At 48.3% G+C, this 24,258-nt stretch overlaps 1 protein-coding gene and 1 non-coding gene across 3 annotated transcripts in view; one reads left to right on the top strand and one right to left on the bottom strand.

The window, feature by feature from the left end:
- Positions 1 to 5,361: 5,361 nt before the first annotated feature.
- Positions 5,362 to 24,258, bottom strand: part of TCEA3 (transcription elongation factor A3) — a 32,810-nt gene continuing 13,913 nt past the window's right edge. For both annotated transcript variants that reach the window (XM_064493938.1, XM_064493939.1), the window contains 6 exons: positions 18,273 to 18,436; positions 18,045 to 18,100; positions 15,082 to 15,237; positions 10,583 to 10,729; positions 8,816 to 8,887; positions 5,362 to 6,563 (listed from right to left, as the gene is read on the bottom strand). In XM_064493938.1, the coding sequence (XP_064350008.1) occupies positions 6,555 to 6,563; positions 8,816 to 8,887; positions 10,583 to 10,729; positions 15,082 to 15,237; positions 18,045 to 18,100; positions 18,273 to 18,436 (604 nt within the window). In that variant the 3' untranslated portion in view covers positions 5,362 to 6,554. The remainder of the gene's footprint in view (positions 6,564 to 8,815; positions 8,888 to 10,582; positions 10,730 to 15,081; positions 15,238 to 18,044; positions 18,101 to 18,272; positions 18,437 to 24,258) is intronic.
- TRNAA-AGC (transfer RNA alanine (anticodon AGC)) lies at positions 13,620 to 13,692 on the top strand. Its single transcript has one exon. It is a non-coding gene; the product is annotated as a tRNA-Ala (tRNA).

The raw sequence follows: 24,258 nt of genomic DNA, 5'->3' as shown, positions 1-24,258 counted from the left end.
CTACCCAGCTGTGAGGCTGATTCCCACTCCCACTCCTCTTCTCACTCACAATTGTGATGCGAGGAATTTTTTAGATAACGCAGAATTGTACCATATTACCCCATCTAAAACTGATATGGGAACCACAAAAAATAGAATCATAGAGGGTCCCCAACAGGCAGTGTCCTGAGTAGGAAAGATGTAGGCATCAAGGTCAGACAGACCTACGTTGGAATCCAGGCTGTGTATCCTTTGGAAAGTCATTTAATCTCTCCAGGCCCATTTCCCTTTCTGTAAAATTGAGTAATCATACCTAAGGCGGAGGTGATTTAGCAATGAGATGATTTAACGCACTTCACACAGGGTGAGCGCGCAGGTGATAGTTGGTATTATTATTAATGCTGCCTTTGGTGGCAGGGAAGACTTTCAGAAAGGCCTGTGATTATTTTACTGGCTCAGAAAATCTAGGAAGTCAGAGTGGCTCCATGGCTTTGAGGATCTGCTGGTGACTTTATCCACAGTGTTTCTGCTGAAAATCCAGAGGGAACTGGAAGTTGAGCCAGTTCGGTGGGTTCAAGAGAACTGGTGTATTAAGCCCAGTGAAGCACAGGTATTTGGGGCTACCAAAAACCCGGTAAGGTGAGGCCTCACGCTCAGGGAAACCTCTGGGACAAGCAGGAGGGGATCGGTTCAGACTTCGGCTCAGTAACGGCAGGTTTCTAACTGGGCCGAAGGTGAGGTGAGTGCCTGAGCCCCTCAGCTCAGTGGGGCTCCCTTTTCATCCCTTCTCTGACAGATTGCTTTGTAAACTTTCTTAGGCCTTTTCTTCCCCCTTGCTCCAGTGCTTTAAGACCTTCTTTGTCCTCTCACTGTTTCATTCTTCAGGCCTGCCTGGGGGCAGGACGACTCTCCAAGCCCAGCTTGGCTGCTTGCCTCCTACTGTGAGTAAGTACTTTTCTCTTTCTTCACCTGGGACCCTCCAGAGGGTGGAGAAGAGGGGTGAGAGCGGATGAAAGCATGAGTGCATCTGGTGCCCCTGGGTGGGGGGTGGGAGGAGTGGGGAAGAGGGGGAGGAAAGACAAGTGGGTGAGGGGCTTCCTGTTGCAGCCTTCAGCTGGATTCTGAGGGTTGGGGTCACTGGAGGAGGAGGTGGCTTCCTGCTGCATTGTTCAGAACTTTATTGTTTCTCAGGAATACTTATTGCGTGTGGGTTTTCAATAGCCAACTTGGAGAGCTTATTTGTTCCTGTTATTCAGCAAACAGTGAGCATCTACTGTGTGCCGAGGCAGCAGCACAGCCTATCACTGGGGGAAGGGGCCAGGAGTACCATTTTACCAGGGTCTCCAATTTAGGCGTTTGACATTATTTCCAAATGGGGTTTTACATTATGTCAGATCCACTGACCAATCTGATCAAAGAGCCTCCTTGTGTATCCTGAAGTCTGTTTCTTGTTAACAGACCACTGTGCCTGTGGAGCACTATAAATTATTATATTTTAATAAATCCTGCAATTATCTTGTGAGCAGCACAATTATGTTATAACTTTTTGACTTAGAAGCACTCATTTGTTAGACGTTGAAAAATATGCCTCAAAATATGTGATCTTGTTTGGTTATCTGTTCATTTTTAAATATGCCAGGAACATTAAAAAAAAAAAAAAAAAAGAATCGGTGATCTGGGCTTCTTTTGACCCCTGCTAGGGGCAGAGATGAAGCCTCTTCACAGCACAAGGGCCCGGGGACATGGGTGACACACTGACTTACAGTCACTGCAGTCCAGCTGCTGGAGTCTTCCGGATGGGCTAGCTAGTCTGCGCGGGGGACGTTGGACTCACAGCTGGGGGCCAGGGAGGAGTCTTCACAGAGGAGATGACATCGGAGCTGGCTTACAAAGACTGTAGGAGTCTTGGAGGTGGAGAACGAGGGGAGGGAAAGCATTCCAGTCTTCAAGAACAGCATGTGCGAAGTCACGGAGGCGTGAAAGGACAGAGCGTGTTCCAGAATGGCCAGGATTGGGTACAGTTCGAGGGAAGAGTGTGGGGGTGGAGTGGCAGGGGGAGGAAGCAGAGCAGGGACAGTCTCGTATGTCCCTTTGCCGGCCTGCCTGCCAGTTTGTCTCTGCCTTTGGCTACTGATCAGCAACGCTGGTGATGAGGTACAGGTGGGGGGTGGCCTGGGGTGAGGAGAGCAGACTGACTCCGCCGGAGGAGAGGGGAGTGGCGAGGATGGGGAGGCTCTTTATGACCGTGTGCATTTCTGCTGGTTTTCTCCAGAGAGAGTCAACGTTTTCAAAAAATGTAAAGAATTCATTAAAAATGTGCAACAAACTTATTTAGTGTTGTTTAACTTATTTAAAGGCATCAAAATAGGCCTATATTCCCTGCACATGTTCACTGCGTCTCTGTCCTGTACCAGGGACTGTGCCCCTCACGATGACTGCAGGGCTGCCATGAGGATTAAATGTGAGAATGGCTGCAAAATGCATGGGCACAGGGAGGGTCTTGGCACACAGTGGCCAAGATGGTTATGGGGGAAGTAAAATGCATCACAGATGCTCTGTGAGCTGAAACCGTATTTCAGGGTGACTCAGAATGAACAGGGGCTTGGGTTCGAGTCCAGATTCTGTCTGCTAGAAGCAAATTACTCTCTGAACTTTGGTTTTCTTGGTCTGTGAAAAGAGTAATAATATAATTTATAGAGCCAGAAAGTAGAATAGTGCTTGCCAGGGGCTGGGGGAGGGAGGAATGGGGAATTGTTTAATAGGTACAGAAGTTCACTTTTGCAAGATGAAAATAGTTCTGGAGATTGGCTGCACAACAGTGTGAATGTACTTAACACTGCTGAACTGTTTGTACTCTTAAACATGGTTAAGTCAGTAAATTTTATGTTATGTATATTTTACCACAAATAAAAAGAGTATAACAGTAGTAACCTAGTTCAGGGGGATCTGAGGATTAGTCGAGACAATATAAAGTACTCCCCATACTCACAACAATAGCTAACGTTCACTAATCAGGTACTTTGTGTCAGGCATGATTCTAATGAATCCTCACAGCCAGCTTTTGAGCTCCGTGCTATTATTACCAACATTTTACAGATTGTAAAATGAAGGCATGAAGAATTTACATAATGTGCCCAAGACCCCTGGCTAGGAAATGCTCAGTAATTAATAAGTATTGACACTGCCATACAAGGAAATTATCATCATGTTCATTATCATGGTAGAATGCAGTGTAATTATTAGAGTTGCACAGTGCTCTTGGAGTTCTGAGGAACCATCTCTTGTGGCCAGGGAATTAGAGAAGACTTCCCAGAAGACATGCATCTGAGGTGAACCATGAAGAATGGGTAAGATTTGGACTGGGGTTAGGGAGGAGGAATTAGAATAGGCAGTCACAGTTGGGAAGGTCCATTGTCTGTTTTCAAGAACAGGACAAAGAACTACCTTAGGCTGGAGCAGAAGGGGCATCAGGGGTAGAAGATGAACCACTGAAGACAGGCAGATGGCAGATGGAGGGGAGCTTTGAAAGTCAAGCCCAGGATAGCTGGGGAAGTCTACAGAGAATGACCAGGGGAAGGATGCTCAGAGCCATACAGGGCTCATGCAGGTAAGGCAAAGAGTGCTTTGAGTTGGGAGACCAGTAGAAGGCCTTTGCACCTGTCCAGTGGAGAGAAGGATTGGGCAAGGGAGAGACTACAGAACTGGTAACGGATAAAATGAAGAGCCAGAGGAAAGGGTCAAAGATAGCTCTAAATAATGAACTAGTTGACAGAAAAGACAGAAGAGGGGATTTAAGAAAAAGAAGATGTAAATTCAGTTTGTAATTAACTGTATTGAAAAGGCCAGTGGGGTACTTAGTGACTTAAGTCTCAAGCTCAAGAAAACTCAGAGCTAAAGACAGAAATTCACTAGTCTGGATGAGACTACTAAGAAAGACTTCTCTATAGTGTTTCAGGTTTCTGTAACATTTGAAATCATTTTCTAAGCTGGTCACAAGATCTTGACCGTACTCTTTGTTTTTCAAGGTCTTTTGGTTACAATACTCCTGGTGAGATCTTACCTCCTATATGAGAGAACCACGTTGCTTCTCTGTTTCACCTCACCTAATGTCTTTTTCCTCCTGTAAGGCAGCAATCGCCCTTTCCCTAGGAAGCCTGCCAGGATGGTAGAAGTTAAGGCTAACTCCCTTGTAACTGTCACCTGCTTCATCTTTGACAGGGAGGAGGAGATGGAGTTAAACCACGTGTTCCAGCCAACAGCATGTGCGAAGACTGTGTGACAAGGAGGAGCAGAGCATGGCCAGTGTGGCTGGAGCACAAAGCAGGAGGTGGCAGAGGCCAGCCCTGCAGGGCCTCATAGACCCTGCCAAGAGCAGTGAGAAAAAATTGGAAGGTTGTAAATGGGGTTGGCAGAGTTGGGGACTGTAACATGATCAGATTTGCAATTTTGAAAAGCCTGTTCTGGTCAGCGCAGTGGAGAACACGACATGGAGTGGGTCCAGAGTGGACACAGGAAGACCAGTTGGGAGGGTATTAACCCCTGTGGATGAACAGTCTGAGGCCTATTCATGCTTTTCTGGGTCCTTCTGTGAATGTAGGTGTGTACTGTGCAGATGTGCGAACTGGAGCCAACTTGTTCTTCTGTTGTTTAATCTGACTCATCTCCTTTGTAAACTATAAGGTTGTTGAGGGTGGAGATTCAGTTTTGTATTTTTTCCAATGCTGTAAATCCCTATGACACCGCGAGCACAATGACCCAGGGCGCCATCTTTAAAAAGCCACAAGGTAACATTTATTGACATTACTGTATTAATAGTGGTTGCTATTCCTGTTCTGCTTTTGATTTCTAGACATTTGGGTAGAGGATTAGATAATGCAGAGAAAAATCTGGATATCTCAACCACTACTACTCAGAGTGTGGTCTGTGGACTAGCAGCATTGCATCACCTGGGAGCTTGTTAGAAATGGAAAAATCTCAAGCCCTTCCCCAGACCCACTAAGTCAGAATCTGCATTTTAACATTATCCCCCGGGGATTCCCACACATATTAAAAATTTAAGAAGCACCTGGGTATCTAAGCAACATCCCTCTGCACTTCTGTGGGTCATATTCATACTCAGGCATTTATCACATCCCATCTGGTGTGAAAGTCTGTGCCTGTAGTTTCTTTCCCTGCCAGGCCAGGAATTCCTGGAAGGCAGGGACCAAGCACTGAGTACAGCCCTGAACTTCCCACAGCATCGAGCACAATGACAGGAAGCAGAAGACCTGGGTTTTGGTCCTGGATCTGCCATTTATGAGATGTGTGTGTTGTATCTTCTGTGAGAGGATTTTCAGTTATTCTGAAGGATGTGCCCCCAAATCTGACTGCTGAAAAGCTGGAGATGGTGGCAAGTTTCTGTAGTTTATTTACAAGTTTCATCTACAGGAGGAGGCACTAGGCAGGTGGAAGGAGGAAGATGATAACCAGTTCCAGAGTGGATGATGCCCAGGGCACATAAACTTGGGCTGAAGTTAACCCAACAGCAACCCTAAGAGTGAACCAAGGCAGATGGAAACCCTAGTCGCTAGTACCACTCCCATTTTTATGGTTAAGGAAATGGCTCAGAGAGGTGAAGTGACTTGCCCAAGCTCCCAGGAATTCACAAGCTCCTACGTGTTAGTAGTTTTAGGAAACAGAATCCAAGAGGTTCAGCCTGGGGCTGCTGGAAGGCCAGGGAACGTCACAGACTTAGACCCAGGATAGACCCACCAGACTTGCTCCCAAGCTTTTCCAGAAGATTCCAGCTTTGCCTAAAGTTCCTATCAGCTTAAAAAGCAAGCTGATTTCATCATGGGAGAAGTACAAGACTCCTTGTGCCCTGCAGACTTCCTCTGTAGCTCGGCCACAATGGAGCTGAAAGGAACACACTGCCCAGGTCTGGACCAGTTCCAAGGCTCAGGACCTCCCAGGGGCCACAGAACTCAGGCACTGCTGTACTCTTCCCTCAGAAACCCTCAGCTCAAGACAGTATGTCCCCTGCCTAGAGGGACCAGGTCTGTAGTCCTCAAAGGTCCCCGGAGCCAGCTTGGAACAGGGAATAGCAGAGAGTTTGTGAAGAGATGAGTATGGAAGAAATCTTCCTACACGGTATGAAAGTTGCCTAAGCCAAACTGTGTGCCGGCTGTTCTGCACGTGTGACTCAGGGTGGGCGGCAGGATCTGAGCCGATCTGGTATTTTTCAACTCAGAAAAGGCTGAGAGGTTCAGATGTGAGGGAAGGGACTCAAAGCAAAGGTCTGCCAGCCAGTGTCAAAGCTAAGGCACCTCAGCCCTAAGGCTCTGAAGTCTCTAAGTTTCTACAAGATGTTTGTCAACATGGACTTAGCATCATACCCCAATTAGCCTCCCCCTACCTGCCAGTCACTATTAATAACTGACGATTAGTTTGCAAAAGAATTCTCCCTCTGATCCCTAATGCCCCATTCAGAGTTCAGTATTTTTCTTCATTTTAATTTTTATTTTTCTCCAGTTACGATGGCTTAGTGCTTTTTCTTTGTTCTTCCCCACCTTGTTCAATCCTGGCTGGTGGTTCTGTCAGCAGAACTACAAAACCAAAAAGGCAACAACATTTTAGATCTTTCTTTGCGTCACTCAAGGAGGTGAGGGGCAGGTGGAGGAGACATGAAAAGGAAGATGGGGTCTGGAGCCACACAGACCAGTCCAAATCCCAGCTCTGCCATTATTAGTGGTGTGACCCCAAACAAATCACTCGTCTGTCAAATGGGAGCATAATGCTGACCAGTGGAGAAAAGGATATCAGGTAATAAATAGAAATCCAATGCTGGACATGTGGTGGGCTCTCAATTTATGGTCAGGAATATCACTGTGATTATTACCAATAGCTTGGTTAGACTTTAGGCCCCCTACATGGCAATGGACACTACCTGAAAATTTTGTCAGAAGCCATGTAGCTACCACCTCTAGTGGGCCCTTGCCTCTCTGAGGTCCAAATTCCAATTTCTCTGCAGGAATCAGGGAGGAGCTGGGTTTGGAGCATGTGGAATGTCCTTTGCCCAATAGGAACACAAGAGCTACCATTTATTGAGCACTTACTCTTGGCTAGGTGGTATTAACATACATTAACTCATTTCATCCTCACAGTCGCCCTGTGAGACAGGTACTACATCACTTCCCTTTCCGCAGGTCAAGAAGCAACTTAGGTTAAATGACTCGCCCAAGCTCCCGTAATGCCAACGTGTAACAAACTCAGAATAATAAGAGTGGTGGTTTCTATGTTCGTGGCACATATGTGCTCAGGGCTTTGTTTGTATGACTGTACAGGTTGTTCACTGCACAAGAGAGCCTGGCCAAAGAGAGGGGCTGAAGCTCAGCCCCTGCTCTGTTTACCAAGCTCTGTATCCTGGTGCAAGGCTGTGTCCACCTGGAGGCAAGGACACCTTTTTCTAATTTGACAAAGATACCATCTGAGCTATCAGAGGCCCTGTTGATTCTTTATGTGTATTACCTTTTCTGATCCTCAAAACAGCTCTGTGGGCTAGACACTGATACCCCTATTTTATAGATGAGGAAATCCAGGCCTGAAGAGTTTAGGTCACTTAGTGAAGTCCCTTTGTACGTGATACAGCTAGGATTTGAACCTGATACCAAAGCCCATGCTCTAAACCAGTAGGCCACTATATTGGGCTCCTAAGTGCTCAATAAGTGAATAAAAGAAAAACACATACTCGTCTTATTTTTTACTCTAAAAAAATAGCAGTTCTTAATGAGGCCCCAGGTCTGTCAAGGCTCTTAGTAAAGCTGTAGAAAAACTCAGTGGATCAGGAATTCGCAGCACTGTCTTGCAGTGCTCCAAACTCTGTGACTTTATGCTTGTTCACTATTCTGGTAGCTCAGTTTCCTCTTCTAAAAGTGAGAGTAATACTATAAAGGAACATTTTTCGTAGTTGTTTGCAAAGTGTGTGCATATATAACAATCCTCCTATCAACCATGGGAGAAAGACATCATCATCACCCTTTCACTCAGAGAGGTGAGTGACACGCTCAGGGTCACACAGCAAATAGGGCAGAGTGGAGACCTGAAACCAGGGCTTCCGACTCCCAGTCCCACGCTCAGTTGTGCTCTTTGCAAAGTACCTTACAACTTTTGGAGCACCTGCAGCCTGCCTGGTGGCCCAGACATTACACAGCACACATGCAAATCAAATAGTACTGGAAATGGACATTAATCTTGTATGGTTGTTTCAGAAGAAGACGTGGTAGGAAGTAGCACTCTCGGGGGAGTCTTTGCTTGGCTCCCATGGCTGAAAACAATATTGCTACTTTTGCAAGAGCTGGGGCAGCCTGAGTTACAGCCTTGGATAATGTAAGGCTTTTCCAGAGCTGCCTTAGGAAGGGAAGACAACCTGGGAGGCTCAGCCCTCCTCTCACCCCTGGCTGTGGCCGGGTTCAAAGGAAATACCATCTGTGGAAGCACTTTGCAAAGAGGCGTGGTCCACATGCAAAGCGCTATTGTTTTCCCTCCCCTCTGTGGATCTCAGGAGGCTGATTCCATCTGTGTTCAAATGATAGACTTGCCCATCCTGTGATAAAATCTGGGCTGCTGTCCCCACCCCAGCTGAGTGCTTTCCAAAACAAAAACATGCACATACACATGCACTCTGTCCCCACCTCCCCAACAACAACCCACCACCATCTCCAGCTCTGCAGACCTGCTCTGTGCAGACTGGCAAGCCCCCCCATGTGCAAGGCCCCTTATGAGCTGTGGGCATGCTACTCTGGATGTGAGGCAGTGTCTGTGGATGACAGAGGAGGAAGAAAGATATAAACATACAGACCTTCCAGCGATTGCCACATTCATTGCATAAGACAAAGGTAGTCATGGGCTCATCGGCGCTGCGTGTCTGCACCTGAGAGAGAACGAGAGCGAGGACTGCTCATGAAGTCAGTCCCCTTCTCTAGGACCTGCCATGGCTCCCACTGTCTGTAAAAGCGGTCCAAAGCCCAGAGGCTGGCACCGTTATTCCCACTCCATTTTAGCAATTCCCTCATCACTGAGAACTCTATTGTGTATGCATATATTTTCCTCTCCTTTCGCAGGTCCATCAGCTCACTTCCAGTATCTCCCTGGCTCAAACTGAACTTTTGCATTCTCACTCTTATGTTGATCCTTCTGAACTGATCGTTCTTTGGCAGCTAGAGTCATTGCCTACAGGAAATACTCTGACTCCCTTCTGAAAACATCATATTGGATGTACCTCTCTGATCAGCACTGAGTGAGCTGGAAGCACCCTTCCTTAGAGATCCTCCAGTTTGTTGCTTATCTTACAGGTGGAAGAACTGAGGCTGTGAGAGGAAAAGGGATTTGAAGATGATTGGAAATATTTAATGTTGTTTTCTTGTTTCTCATCCCCTTAATCAAACCATTCAGGTGCAGAAACCAGGTTCCCACAGCAAATCCCTGGCATTTCCAGATTTAACAATTGCTGTTCTGATTTTTCTACAGCCAACCAGGGATGGCCATGACATGTACCAAGTTGTTATTTTGCAGACACTCAGCTATGAACCATATCAGCTGGAGTCTGTGGAGTGGGAGTCCCCCAGGTAATGAGAGAGCCCAGCAATGGGCCAGGAGGACACAGCTTAGCACAGCCTTGCCACTGGAGGAAGGATAACACTGGGGTCTCTCCCTGGAGAGAGAACTTTGTGAATGGGCATTTGACTTCTGGTGGGAAGTGACACACGGGAGGCCTATCACTCCCCGAGGGCAGTGTGCTTGGACAGGAGCGGGAACTTGCACATACATCTCTGGATCCCTGAATCAGAATTCTCCAAGAGACGCCTGAGAGGCAAGGCTGACTGCATTTCTGCTGTAGCCACAGACCCCCACGGGCAAGGTGCTCTGTTAAATCTTGCTTGTCAAGCAGATGGGGGATGGATAGAGTTCTCATATGACAAGGCACCAATTAGAATCCAAGAATATTGGTGCCCCAAGGGCATAACACGTGCAACCCACAAATAGGAGGAGGTTTTTAAGTCTCAGAAAAGAGGCCTCCACAGCCTTCCATGGCTCCCCACACCAGGGTAGTGGTCTTCACCCCTAGGACCCCGGGCTAAATCCCTTAGGCTTTACTTCCAAGTTGGCTGTACTGCAGGCAGACAGGTCTGGATCTGGGTTTATTACTGTCTATGCCACTGACTGTCTTTGCCACTTTAGACAAAGCTGCAAAGCCTGTCCCTTGTCTGGACCTCAGTTTCCCTGTGTGTAAAGTGAGGGAGCAGAATTTTATTTGCTAAGTTTCCTTCCAACCATCTGTGACTCTACAGAAGTTCTATGCCCTGCGAGTCTGGTCCCTCTTATTCCTGCTGCAGGGCAGGCCAGAGCACGCTGGCCAAGCCTCACAGACACAGATCTGGGTGATTCTACGTGCATCGGTTCTAGAAGCCATGGATGTATCACACTGGTGTACCAAGACTTGCCCTCCTCTCTGCAGCTTGGAGTTTTAGCCCTTTCTTCCCTCTGGCTCATCCCTAAGCTCCTTCTGGTTCTCCACCTCTATGCCCCTGTTGCCTCCTGCATCCCGACCTCCCCCTCCCCCCCGTACCTGGTTATACGTGCAGTTCTTCTTCTTGCATTTGCTGCACTGGAACAGATCGGTGGTGGTGCCGCCTGTCTTGGCCATCTGGTGCTCACGGATGGCCTCTTGGGTCATGGCGTTCCGCAACTCCCTCAGCTCATCACTGGCCATTTCCTGGAGAGAAATGAGCCTGCCCTTCAGGGTCGGGAGCCCCAGGAGGTCTACCCCACATCTGATTTCTAGAGAGCCTGAGCAGAGGAAGGAGGAACATGCTGGACTGAGTACCAGGAGCTGGATGGAGGCCTGGCCCTGTCCCAATTGAGAAAAGGCTTTACCAGGAGAGTCCCCGTTCTGCCTTTCGGTGGAAGGTCAAACCTGGGGGCTCTGGGCCAAGTACAGTAGGGCACATACAGGAGAGCACAAGGCAAATAGCTTCCACCCAGGATCAACACTCCTGTGTGCATCTCCTCAGATCTGGCACTCACAACGCCTGCCAGGACCTTGCATACCTGCCTGAATCTTCCTACTTAAGCTGACTTGACCGCTGACCACCTGATCTATGATGTTCCCTTTGTCCTTCCAGCCTGGACCTGACCCAGTGCCTGTCCAAGCTGTGATCACCACCCAGCCAGGCCATTGTTTCTGCCTGGTGGGAACCTTGGTTTCAACTATCCATGACTTGCTAATCCTACCCCCACCCAAGCAGGACCTGAAGCTCCTGGGTTCATACAACCCACTGCTCACCTGTGATTGCACCACAGGACATCTTTTTCTATACGTTCCTACAGAACAGAGTGTCCTGTCTCCCTGTAGACACTAGTGTCTACATTATCTAGGTCCTCCCCTTTTCTGTCTATCCCCCGGTCATTTGACTTGCCTTGAACTTCTGCCAGAAGAGAGCAGAGAGGAAAACACTCAAACCAGAGAGAGCTCTAGTTACTATTGGTTTAGGGGGAGGAGAACAGCTAAAGATAATGTAAAAAGGGGATTTGGTACTGGCCAAACATTTTAATTACTGTCATCTATCCTGACCCCTTAAACCATGGAGAACAGCGTTGGTACAAAGGTCAGATGATGTTAGTATGCTGACTGCTGCATTATACCCACTTGGGTTCATTTGTTCATTCAAAATGTACTGGATGTCAATTTCTTGAATGCCTTTAACTGCACTAGTATGCTGGTAAACTGGCTCTGGCCACAGGGGTGGCTGCTTTGTAGCATTTACCAGTTTCCATGTAAACACTCCCACCATGGCCAATTTCAAGCTACAAATGTGACATGACTGAATGCAGGGTTGGGAACAGCTATACAGCATCATCTCCCTTGAGCTGGTAGGAGCTGGCTCTAGGACAGTACTACCTCCAAGCCCGAAGGACTCAGATTTGACTTGGTTCCCGTCCCCAGGTAATGCTAGTCTAGTAGAATGGAATAGCCAAGCATTGACACAAGATTGCAAGAGAGTGTAGCAGGTACTAAAGCAAAGGTATACAAAGTTCAGGGAAAGTCTGGATGGTAGTTAGCTGCCTGGGGGCAGGGAGGCTCATTTTAAAAAGCTGACACCTTCACCAGTCTTGAAAGATAAGCAGGACTTCCCAAGGGGAATGGCAAATTCCAGAACAAGAGAATAACAGATACTAAAGACCAGAGGACAAAAATAACATGTTTGGGGAAGGGATTTGGGGGTGGGTTCAAGGTAGGGAGTGTGGGAGACATGCCTGGGGGTCAGACTGTGGAAAGAGGGTCTTACCTGCCAGTTAAGAATTAGAGAACAGTAGATCAACTATACTTCAATTAAAAAAAAAAACCGCGAAATAGAGAACAGAATAAAAATATATCCACTCACCAATCCATTTACCTATCCCCTCCTGCCTCATTTAGGAGGCAGCATTCAAGACACATAGTCAGTACAGTAATAAAGAAAATAAGGTCGAAAATGAGGAAAATAAAAGTAGGAGGTGACACTGGATCTTCACATCATACACAATGTGAGTCTGCTAAATATTTTTTAAGTACTTATGTTGATGCTGAGAACAGACAAAAGCCCTCTCCTTGTGGGCCGACTGGATGTCCGCTCAGAAGCTCTAATGGTATCTCAAAATCTGCCCCATTCTTTGAATCGTCTGGGTTGAGAGGAAAAGTGAGGAGGAGGGAATCAGGTGGACCAGGCAAGAGGCATAAAAGAGACAGGGAGACGCAGGATACAGAGAGGGATGTCCTCTCCCACGGGCATCCACTGTCCCAGGCGCTGCCTGCCTGGAGCTCCCTGTTCTCTGAGCCGCAGCACAGCAGGCAGCCCAACCCCAAGCTGTTATTTTTCTTATTGGAGCGAAAAAGGTCTTGTATGTTGTATAGAAACTTCCTGCTGAGAGCAAGTTGCCCTGAGAGGAAGGCCTCCCCAGCCTCCGTTGCCTGGGTTGCTGGCAGGGGGCTCCTCGGTGGTGGCGCTGGCAGTCCCTGTGCAGGGCCTGGTGAGTTCCTGGCTTGCTCCCCTTGGCCTGGTCAGCCTCTTTGTGGGCCTGGGTTGATCACCTGATTCTCTCGCCCTGTTCCAGTGAATAGTCCTTGGATGGGGCCTGACTTGGCCAGCCACTTTGCTGGGGCTTCTGGGGCCTGTCTTTGTCCTAATCCAGACACCCAGCTCTATACCAGCTTCCAGCTTCTGGGAACTTGCTGGGTTGGGCTCAAACCTGTGCCTACACCTTGATCTTGGTTCTCCTAGGCCTGGTTTCCTGACATCTCTCAATGGCATCCCCACAGCACACACACAAAGAGAAGCAGAGGGACTCCAGAGCCACAGAGTGAGGGACAGAGAAAAGGAAATCCAAGCCAGGCTTCCATAAAAGTCACAGGGAAGGAGGATACTCTGTAAAGCCAAGTTGCAATTTGTAACTCTGGATATACATTGCTAGTTGCCTAAAAAGGTCAGATATTCTAAATTAAGCAAAATGATAACCCTGTCCACTTGTGCCAAGTCCCCCATTTTATCCTAAAGCCAGTGCTCTTTGTTGTTTTGGGTATTTGAGGAGAGCAGCAAATCTTCTTCTCAGAAAAACGTATATGGGTGGGAGGGTATAGCTCAGTGGTAGAGCATGTGCTTAGCATGCACAAGGTCCTGGGTTCAATCCCCAGTGCCTCCACTAAAAAAAAAAAAGTAAACCTAATTACCTCCCCCTGCAAATAAACAAAATAAAATAAATTAAAAAAAAATGTATATACACACGCTATACAACACACACAAACACTACATCACCCACATCATATGCACCCACCACACACACACCACAAACACACAGAGGCATACTCTCACCAGTGGTTTCAGAGGATTCCCAGACACCCTGAGGCACACCTGGATTCCAGGACGTCAGTGCATTTCCCCTCCCCTTCTCTGGGCCACTTGGATTTAGTAGTGCTTTAGCAGGGCCCCCACCAGGTGCTTGTGGGAAAGCCTCAGTTAACTCTGGCAGCAAAAAGGCACTCCTACTTGAGGGTGTGCAAAGGGCTTTCCAACATACAGACTTTGAAGTAAACAGATCTGGGATCAAATCCTAACCTATCACTTATCAGTTGAGTGTGGCCTCCGTTTTCTTATCCATAAAGTGGAGACAGTATTTCCTCTTTGACAGCACTGTGCTGAGGGTTACGTGAAACGGCCAATGAGTGGGCCTAACATATACTGATCCCGGGGAGGGCTGTACTCATATTAACCTCTAAACACTTCACATGGGTCAATTCATTCAATCCTTCGTGAGATAGTTGTTGTTATTATTTCCACTTTACAGACGTGAAAACTGAGGCACAAAGAGGTGAAGTAGCTTGTCTAGGTCACACAGCTAAGTGGCAGAGGCAGAAGTCAAACTCAAGCAATTGGACACAGCCCCCGAACTTCTAACCCCTGCATGTACTTCCTCAAACAGGCTTGTTCCCGCTTCCTTCCTTTACTGACCCCTTCAAGCTGGGTCAATTCTTCCCTTCTGTAAGTTCCCATGGTGGGAACCCTGTCATGGCACCCACCACCTCTGTGTTATACAAACTTGTACATGTGTCTGTCTCCCCACCGTAAGCTGTGCTCCATGGAGCCAGGGACCCCCAGTCTGGCCTGGGCCCAGAGCTGAGCAGTGGGATACAGGACTGAACAAGGCAGAGAGAGAGGCAGGTCACAAAGCAGGGAAGAGTGGGCGCCCTGGGGCCAGATGGCTTGGTTCCTGGCATCAGCATTCTCTAGCTGTGTGCACAGGCAAATCAGTTAAGTCCTCTGAGCCTCAGTATCCATATCTGTAAGATGGAGATAATAAACACTGCTACCTCGGTTGGTGTGAAGCTAGACTTGGCCGATGCCCTTCAAGTGCTGAGCACAGTGCTGAATACATATGTGTTCACTATCCTGATGGTCCACAAGCCCTGAGGAGGGAGCGTCTGAGAGGGTCTGGCTAAAAAGCCCCTGGCTCATCTTCACTGAGTCAGGAGCCACTGTCTCCCAGACTTGGGCCTGGCCTCCCGTCCCACCACGCAGACGTCCCGGCCCTTACCTCGGCCGTCATCTTGGCAATGAGCCCGGCGGAGATGGCCCCTCTGAGCACATTCCGCCTCAGGCCGGGGTTCCTGGGGTCCTTGAGGTTGCTGATTCGGCTGCGCACACGGTTCCGGTACTTCATATCCGTGCTCTTAAGCTCCTGGTAGATATGTGGCGCAGTCAAGGGCCAGCCAGCCACTCACAGAGGCACACAGAAGGATGGGGAGCCTGTCCCTGAAGCCCGAGGAGCCCCAAGGCCATCCTTCCTCTCCTTGGACTTGAACAGGAGCCAGGTACCTTTGTGGCCTCTGACTGCCCAAGTAGGGGGGTCTCACTTGGGCTCTTGGAGTCAGCCACATAGCGGGAACAGGAAATAGCCTCCATGGTGAGATCGTTGCAAGCACTGTGGTGTCAGGGACCTCAGGGGTGGGCAGCCTGGGTTTGCCTGAGCCTCGTGTGTGAGCTCAAGTGAGTCCCATGACCTCTTTGTGCCTCAGCTTCCTTATTTATAACATACAAGGCTGTTAGGAGGATTCTGTGAGCTAAGTTGCGTAATGGGCTAGTGTGGTGTCTGGGGTATATCAGGTGTTCAGCATTTAGTGGCTAAGACGCCGGTGATGACAATAACCTCTAGTTTGGAAGCGCCTCCCTCTGGCGGTTGTAAGTCCAGCTGTCAGAGGACACATAAGGTTAGGGGCCACATATTTAAGGCTCTAGGAAGTACTGTAATAAAGAAACCATTGAGTATTGTTTAATCTGGTGTTCCCAATATATTAGAGCCTAGACCCACCTGCCCCCCCCCTTTCTAGTAATACCTATTACCATCCCACCGAACCCACTTTGGGCATTGCTGGTCAGAGCTATTTCTCTCCTTAATAGATGAGGAAGCTGAGGCTTAGAAAGGGTGCGGGCCCTTGCTAAAGGTCACAGGGCAAATTCCCGGCAGAGGCAGGGCTGGAAGCCAGAACCCCTCCTATCGGTAATGCTCTCACCACTCTCTCGGCAGGAAGTCGTCCCGGCCAACGACCACAGTGAGTTCTCTGTCCAGACGCTGCATCCCAGGCAGGCCTCCCACCCCCTCCCTTCTCCATCCTCTGGAGGAGCTCAGGGAACACAGCCGCATTTTCTTGGTCTCCTAAGCTAAGAAGAATCAGGAAGATGAAGCCTTTGCTGGGAAAAACCATATACGAGAAAGAGACTGCGGGGAATGCAGAAAAATGGAAACAGCTGGCTTGCTAGTAGTGGGAGGGAAGGTGCTATTATTTATTTTTTTCAGTTATTGTTGTTAGTACAATCAAAATACAAAAAGAAAGAATATGCCCTAATGCATTTGAAAGCCAAAAAATTTGTTTAAAAATCTGTTTGAGATTCCAGGAGGTGTGCATCTGTTTGATATGTGGGGACAGCAGGTCGGGTGATACTTTCAACAGCTTCTTCCTAAGTCTGTCTCCATTGCCTGAGATCATAGAGGAGGATGAGGTGGGGAGCAGGCTCAGGAATCACGGGACCCCCCTCGGAGGAGCACACTCGAGCCCCACGGCTGCCACGTTAGTCCAGGGGCACTCCAAAGAAGACAGATCTTTTTTAGGACACAGAGCATTCAAGCCCCCAAACCTATCCTCCCCCTGACCTCCCATCATCTAAGAACCAGGAGTGAAAGGTTGGAGCAGATTTGATTTCCCTTCCATCGGAAGAGGGTCATTTGGTGGAGGGAGAGGACAGGAGGGAAGGCTAGGAGAGGAACCGCGGACTGGAGCATCCATCTCCGTTTCAGACGGGGCTTGAAGGTGAAAGGGACCTGCTTGGAGGGATAACTGCTTTGGAGAAAACAAAGATGAAGCTCTGATACATCGGGTTCTGTCTTCCTCAATTAGTTGGAAATTGTGAAAATAGACTTGGAGAGGTGTTAGCTCAAGCAGTGCTGGTTAGTAACTAGATGATGCTGGAGGGAAGCTCCCAGGAGTTATGCTGGAGGATAACAGGATGGGCCTTGGGCAGGAGATGGTAGCAGGCAAGTTTGTTGTCTGGGATTAACCCCTGCACCTGCCCAACCCTAGCTGAGCCCCTAGGTAGAGCCCAGGAGGCCAGAAAAAAGACCCTGAGTGTAACCCTCAGATCCCCCCTCCACTGGGGATTCTGTCCCCGACTCTCTACACCTCTTTGATTTGCAAAACGTTGTCTCCAGTAAAAGGAATTCCATGCATTCACTTAGTGGGGCACAGCAGAGGGATTTTTTTCCCCCAAGACAAAAATCTATTACACGGTGGTCACCTCCTCTGTCTACACAAGGCTGCTTTCAGATGGTGAGAGCATGGGGCATATGGAAATAACTCAGGACGTGGAATCCAAAGACTAAGGCTTTCAGTTCAGCTCTGACACCCAGTAGTTCCTGAGCCTCAGTTTCTTCATCTACAAGATGGGAAAAACACCCCCTGCCTCACAGACATTGTTTTAAGTGTTAACAGAGGTAGAAAGTGTCAATTGCCCAGGACATGATGCCTGGTAGTTATCAGGGAGTCAAGATGGGAGCTGTTGTCTTCAGAGGAGGAAGAGAGGGGAGGGCTGAGCACAAGGAACGCTGTCCTCTCTGTCTGGACCCCTCAACATCACAATCCAGACATGTCAAGACACAGAAGGTCTGGCACAGCAGTTGAGCCCTCAAATCCCAACTCTGCCACTACTACTAGATGTATGACCTTTGGCAAGTGACTTAGCAACTGAGCCTCAGTTACTGCACCTGTAGAATGGGCTTAATCAAGGAATTAATGGAATGAGGTACTGCTCGTAAACAGCTTAGCAAGAGGCTGGCAGGTGTGAAACTTAATAAATGTTAGCTAGAATTAAGAATTCTGGTTCAAGGGCAGAGCAGGGGCCCACTCCTGGAGCCCCCCCACCCCACTGTCCCAGATCCCTTGTACTTGGGAGACCTGCTGCTGGACAGTCCAGGCCCCCACAGCCCTGGCACAGCTCAAGGATATGATCTTCAATTTCTGATGCCATCTTGTCACAGTTGACTCCATAGTCCTTGTAATCGTCTAAAAGAGATTCGGGAAACACGGGCATCAGCCAGAGATGACCTTGGCAGTGAGGCCTGCTTGTGCTGGGGACGCTAGCATCCTGTCCCACTCTCACAGTGCTGAGAAAGACCATACCTCCCTGACCTTGGGAAGCCCTTCCCTCCCTCATCCCTGAACCAGGCCCGCTCACCGTCCGCCTTCAGGGCTGCTGAGAGCATCTCCACACACTTGTCCCGAACAGAGTCTCCTGTGAGATAGCAGGGCGCCAGGAGGCAGATGGAGGGGGCAAAGGTGGGGCTCGAGGGGCTGCTGGGTGTTCTGGGGACCTCTGCTTTCGATTTGCTGCTGTTTGATCTGAGGATGATGATCAGTAATAGACATTTTGACATTAAGTGAATAAAGCATTTATTGAGCACCATTCTCGCCATTTTTACAGATAATCTCCTTCAATCCTTACACAAACCCTACAAAGTAGATGCTATTTTAGGCACGTGACATGGACCATCTCATTTAATCCTCGTAACAACCCCATGAGGTCGGTGCTATTCTTATCCCCATTTTAGAGTTGTATTTTTAAAGTGCATTTTAGAGGGGGATGCATTTAAAATAATTTGACAGGTCACATATCTGGAAACCAGTAGAATCAGAACTGAAACCCAGGTGGGTGAACTCTGGTACTCAGGCTCTTAGCCAACCACAGTGCTCTCCTGAGAGATTACAGAACAAGGTAATGATGCCAATAATTCTATCATCCCATAAGGCACTGTGCTAGCTGCTTCTCTATCTGCTCTCATAGAACAGCTATTCCCTCATTCAATTAATATTAGGCACCTATTCTCCAGGTGCTGTGCTAAGAGCAAGGGATAAAGCAGACAAGTCAGAAAAGTCCCTTCTCTCAAGGAGCTACGGTCTAGTGAGTAGTGAGTTTACCACCACTTAAGAGAAATGGCTTTAACCATGAGCCAGGAACTGTGCCAGGCACTTCAGGAGCAATTTCTAATTTGATCTTCACAGCAGTCCTTGGAGGTAGATACTGTTACCATCCCCACTTGCAGATGAGGAGACAGTTACACTGCTGAGATCTGCATAAAGTTATGCTGCTAAGATTTGAACCCAGATCTGTCTGATTCCAATGCCTAGGCTCTTAACTTCTATGATGCAGTGCCTAAGGATGATCTCATTTTGGTTTTGGCTTAAAAACCCACAAATATATATATATATATGCATATATGCACTGGAGGGATAACCATGAGTCTTGGTCAGGCCAGGCTGCCGTCACAAAATACCATAGACTGCATGACTTAAACAACAGAAATTTATTTCTCACAATTCTGGAGACTGGGAAGTCCAAGATCAAGGTGTTGGTTAATTTGATTTCTGGCGAGAGCTCTCTTCCTGGCTTGTAAATGGCCACTTTCTTGCTGGCACGACAGATCCCCTTGGACTGCTGGGAGTTTTGTATTCTCTGGAGCCTTGAAGTTCCTCAAAGCTGTCTCAGTGCTGCCACTGAGTGGGGTGGGCCAGGGAGGGAAGGCTCTGCTTTTCTAAGGTTTCTATTTTGAATTCCCCAAAATTTTGTCCAAAGGGATTTCCTAGCTTTTATTTATTTTTTTTTAAATGCAGTTTGTGAACTACACTAGATTAACTTACCCTGGATTCTACCCAACCCTGCCTGGCAACTGGGTGGCCTGGCAGCAGGGCACAGGGATAGGGAAGCTGGGATCCAACTAGCTCTCTCCTGGAGCCAGATTCCAGCAGGAGGAAAGGTGTGGGTGAGGGAAGGCTGGGAACGGTATCAACTCTAGAGTCCAAGGGGCTGCCTGCAACCAAAATGTATCTCCCCCAACTCAGCCCTGGTCTCAGCCACTGGGCTCTCACCTGCACAACCACAGTGGCCCCAGAGCTGGTCTCCCTGCCTCCTCTTGCCCCTCTTACAACCTCTTTGCAGCCTGGGGCGCCCTTTAGAAACTAACAGCTGATACCACCACTCCCCTGCTTCTGACCCTCTAACAACTTCCAACCATTTCAGCATAAAGTCAAAGTCCTCACCACGGCCACCTAGGCCCTGCCCACCACATCTGGCCCCTGCCTCCCCTTCTGACCAAATCTCAAGCCACACACCCCTCACAGTTCATTGAAGTCCCCACTGCTCTGCTTCTTTCTGTTCCTTAAACACACACAACACTCCCACCACACTGCCTTTGCACTGGCTGGTCCCTCCTGGAAGGCTCTTCCTCCCCCAGATTTTCCTAGGACTGGTGCTTTCCCGCCAGGCAGGTCTCTGCTCAAATGTCACATCCTCAGGAAGGCCTTCCCTGAGCACCCCAGCCAAGCTGACTGTCCTGCCCGTAACTCTGTAGCACATGACCTCATTTCTTTCATTCATAGCACTTATCCAAGTCTATAATTAACTTGTTTATATGTTTATAAACACTGTCTGCCTCCATCTCTGGCTTACAGGTCCCAGAGTATCAGGACCCCATCGGCTGGCTCACCACTGCCTTCCAGCACCTGTGACAATGCTCTAGATGGACACTTGATGAATCTTTGTCAGATGAATGAATAGATGATGAATTGAGGGAATTGGCCACAAAGAGATGAAAGGTACATCCAGAGGCCAAGACAGAGCAGAGGACAGGTTCTCTTTGGAAAGCCAATTGCCCCATTCTCCTGGGCTTAAGAGAAGGGTCTCTCTCCAAGCATCTGTCAACTCCCACAGCCTGGCCCAACCCATCTCCTACAGCCGGGATGTAGCCCTAGAGTCTTCCCGGTGCTGCCCCTCACTGACTGTGGGCCCATCACCACGTCCTCAGTGTCCAGGACTCACCAGTGGGAACCACCAGGGTTCCAAGTAGCATGCTGCTTGGAAGAAGGCATAATAATAAACATTAAGAACAGTTGTCATTTGGGAATCACCCACACTGGGGTGGTATATTTATTAAGAACCTAGGCTCCAGAGCCAAACTCCCAGGTTCAAAGTCTGTCACCACCACTTTGTAGCTACTGGACCTCAGGTGAGCTCCTTAACGTCTAGGTGCCTCAGTTTTCTCACATGTAAATGGAGAGAACAATACTTACCTTATAAAGTTGTTTTGAAGATTAAAGCACCTAAGAATTCCAGCAAAAGACTATTAGGCAATTCACACAGGCTGCCACATGAAGTGTGAGTATTTTTATTAAGCATTATGCATCTGTTGAGCACTCATTTGGGTTAGGGACAGTGCTAGCATTTCAATTACCTCATTTGATCCTTATGATGACCTTGAAAGGGGGTCACAGTTATCCCCATCGTAACTACAGATCAACAGACTGAGGTTCAGAGAGCTGAAGTGACTTACTCAAGAGACCACACCCCTAGGTCTGCCTGCCTTCCAAATTTTTTTCAACACATCTCACTGTGTTCCTAAAAGGTAGAGTTTTCCATAGTCCCCTTACCTGGTCTAGGCTAGGCTGCCTGTTACATTCCTCCCAATTGCCCCCCACCCTCCCAACCTTCCTGGAAGGGCATTCCCAGCCTTAGTCCCTCCTCTTGGCTAGGAGCTGGCTAGCTGGCTGGGATTGGTGTCTGGGTGGCGTTATCAGGCAACCATTCTCATTTTGCTTTCAGTGCTCACGATTGGGAACTGTGCCAAATTGCAATGAGGGCATCACCGGCGGGGGCAGGGCTGGGGGTGTTGGATTAATCAACAGCTTTCTTCTGCTCCCCGGATGTGCTAGTGCCAGCACCAGCCTGTGGTCTGACATCACCAAGTCCTTAAAAAATCTTCCCAACCCATGTCTGAGCAGAGGCACCTGAAGGTCTGCCTTGGGAAGCCGGGCTTGTTGCTCCTGCGCGCCACCTCGAGGGCATTTCGGTTACTGCACCACCAAGCCGGCCGAAACTGCACGGCGAAAACAAGTCAACCAATTCCCACAGCGGGTCCTAAGGGCCACTGGCAAAGTGAAGTGCAACCTTCTTCCCGTCCCTTTGTGGACTGTTCTCTGGTGTTCCAGCTACAGTCCCCCGAGTACCATGCGCACTCATACTGCCAACCTCTTCACGTGCCATTCTCTCTGCCTGGGATACCCTCAACTGGCTTGTCTACCAGGCAAACTCCTATTCATCTTTCAGTTCTCAGCACAAATATTCTCTTCCCTGAAGTCTCCTTTGACTTCTCAAGTCCTTTTGAGACACTCGTCCTGTGTTCCCAGTAAGCATTTTATCTTCGAAAAACAAGCATTTTGGTGTCTGCCTTTACACTAGTGATTAGCTGTGTGAAGGCAGAGATTGTGAGTTTATATCTTTATATCTTTAGAAATCACAAACTGGCGGGCTACGAATGTGTTTTGTTTGCCCTACTTGTGTCTTAGAAAAATATGAATATGTTGTCCATATATAAAATTGGGTGTTTCATATGGAAATCTAGTTGGCTAGCTTTCCTTAAAAAAATTGGAAGGGCATGGCACACTGGGCCTACATTTCCATAAAGTAACAACCAGCTGGGGCTGAGTAGTGGGTGCCCCTTTCACACGGGCAGGTGCTCTGCCATTTGCCATGGTCTCCACTAGTTACCCAGTGTATGCACGTGCCCTTGACCCCTGGAGGATATTGAGTTTGCAAGGAAGTGCTCAACAAATGTGCTTGCTGAAGGAATGAATGAATGAATGAAGGGAATGAATGGAAGGGAGAGATGAAATAGAGAGGTAGAGAGTGCAGGAAACAGTCTGGGTGGTAGATAAACTGAACCTACAACTTGCTTCTCTCCCTTTGGGTTGCCAGCACCCAGTACTGAACAGGACACAGCACAACTGCTGGAAAGGCAAACATACTCTGCTTGACTGACCTTCAGAAGAAGAATGCATTAAGGAGGGAGCCAAGAGACTTCCAGGCCACAAGGCAAAGTAAGGAGAGGAACCTGAAGGTATAAATCTTTACACAAATGTCAAATGTGTTTCATACAGAATCGGACCCAGAAGTGGGTTAGTGGTCAGTGTTTCATTTTTGGATAGGACAATCCTTCTTTATGCAGGGCTGTCCTTCACATTCCAGAACATTTAGCATCTCTGGCCTCTGCCTATTAAATACCAGTAGTGCTCTGCCCCCCTCTCCCATTACTATATTATATTATAAACTGAGTGTTTGTGTCCCCTGCCAAATTCATATGTGGAAGTCCTGACTCCCAATATGTCAGTATTTGAAGGCGGGGCCTTTAAGAGATAATTCGGTTTATATAAGGTCATGAGAGTGGGGTTTCATGATAAGATTAATGTCCTTATAGGAAGAATAAGAGAGACCAGAGCCCAAAATCTGTGTGTGTGTGTGTCATGTGCAGACACAGCAAGATGGCTGTCTGTAAGCTGGGAAGAGGCTGGTTTAGAACCAGGATGATTCTGGAGCCTCAGTTCCTAGGCCTCACCCATGCAGACATTGCTAACTGACCACAGAACTCTTCTCTTGTGCGGCAGGATGCCGCTTCTGATTCCCTCACCAGGCAGCCCTCCAGAGAGCCTCCACTCATCAGCTGGAGCTGGCACTCAGTTGCCAGGGTGGGCTGTGCAACACAGCAGCCCCACCAACATCTCAGGCCTGTCTGATCTTCATAAAACCTTAAGCAACCCAGTTTTTGTGCCTCTTCTTTTCTTTCCAACATCAGACTTACTGGTATTTTAGGCCTAAAATAACTGGGCAGCTCCTACACATACTTCCACAGGAGCCAACACTCTTATCATCTCCCCAGCCACCCAGTATCCAATACGGCCCCTGGACCCCAATCATTTGCTGTGATCGACCGCTAAGTCACTTCCTGGCCTGCCCTGCTCTCCTCTTGCCCTGATTCTTCTACTCTGACCTCTGACCTCCCTCCTGGATCACAATTCACACTCGCTCCTTTATCCACAATCTCTCCTTCCTGATCTCATCCAGGTTTGTGGCTGCAAATGCTAGCACCATGATAATCGCTGAAATTTGTCTTTCCAGCCCAAGGTTTTCTTCCTGAATTCCAGCCTCATATAACCTACTGCTTATTCAACTTCTTCCCCTGAATGACTAGTACACCCCTCAAATCCAACATATCCAAATCTGCACTCAAGCCTGATTGACAGAGTCCTCCCCATACCAATGAACAGAAACTCTGTCCTTGCAGATGCTAGAGGGAAAAGTCTAGGAGTCATCTTGACACTTATTTTTCTCTTGTACC

This window comes from Camelus dromedarius, chromosome 14 (genome assembly GCF_036321535.1).
Source record: "Camelus dromedarius isolate mCamDro1 chromosome 14, mCamDro1.pat, whole genome shotgun sequence".
Taxonomy (NCBI): domain Eukaryota; kingdom Metazoa; phylum Chordata; class Mammalia; order Artiodactyla; family Camelidae; genus Camelus; species Camelus dromedarius.
This window is presented reverse-complemented; position numbering and strand designations above follow the sequence as displayed.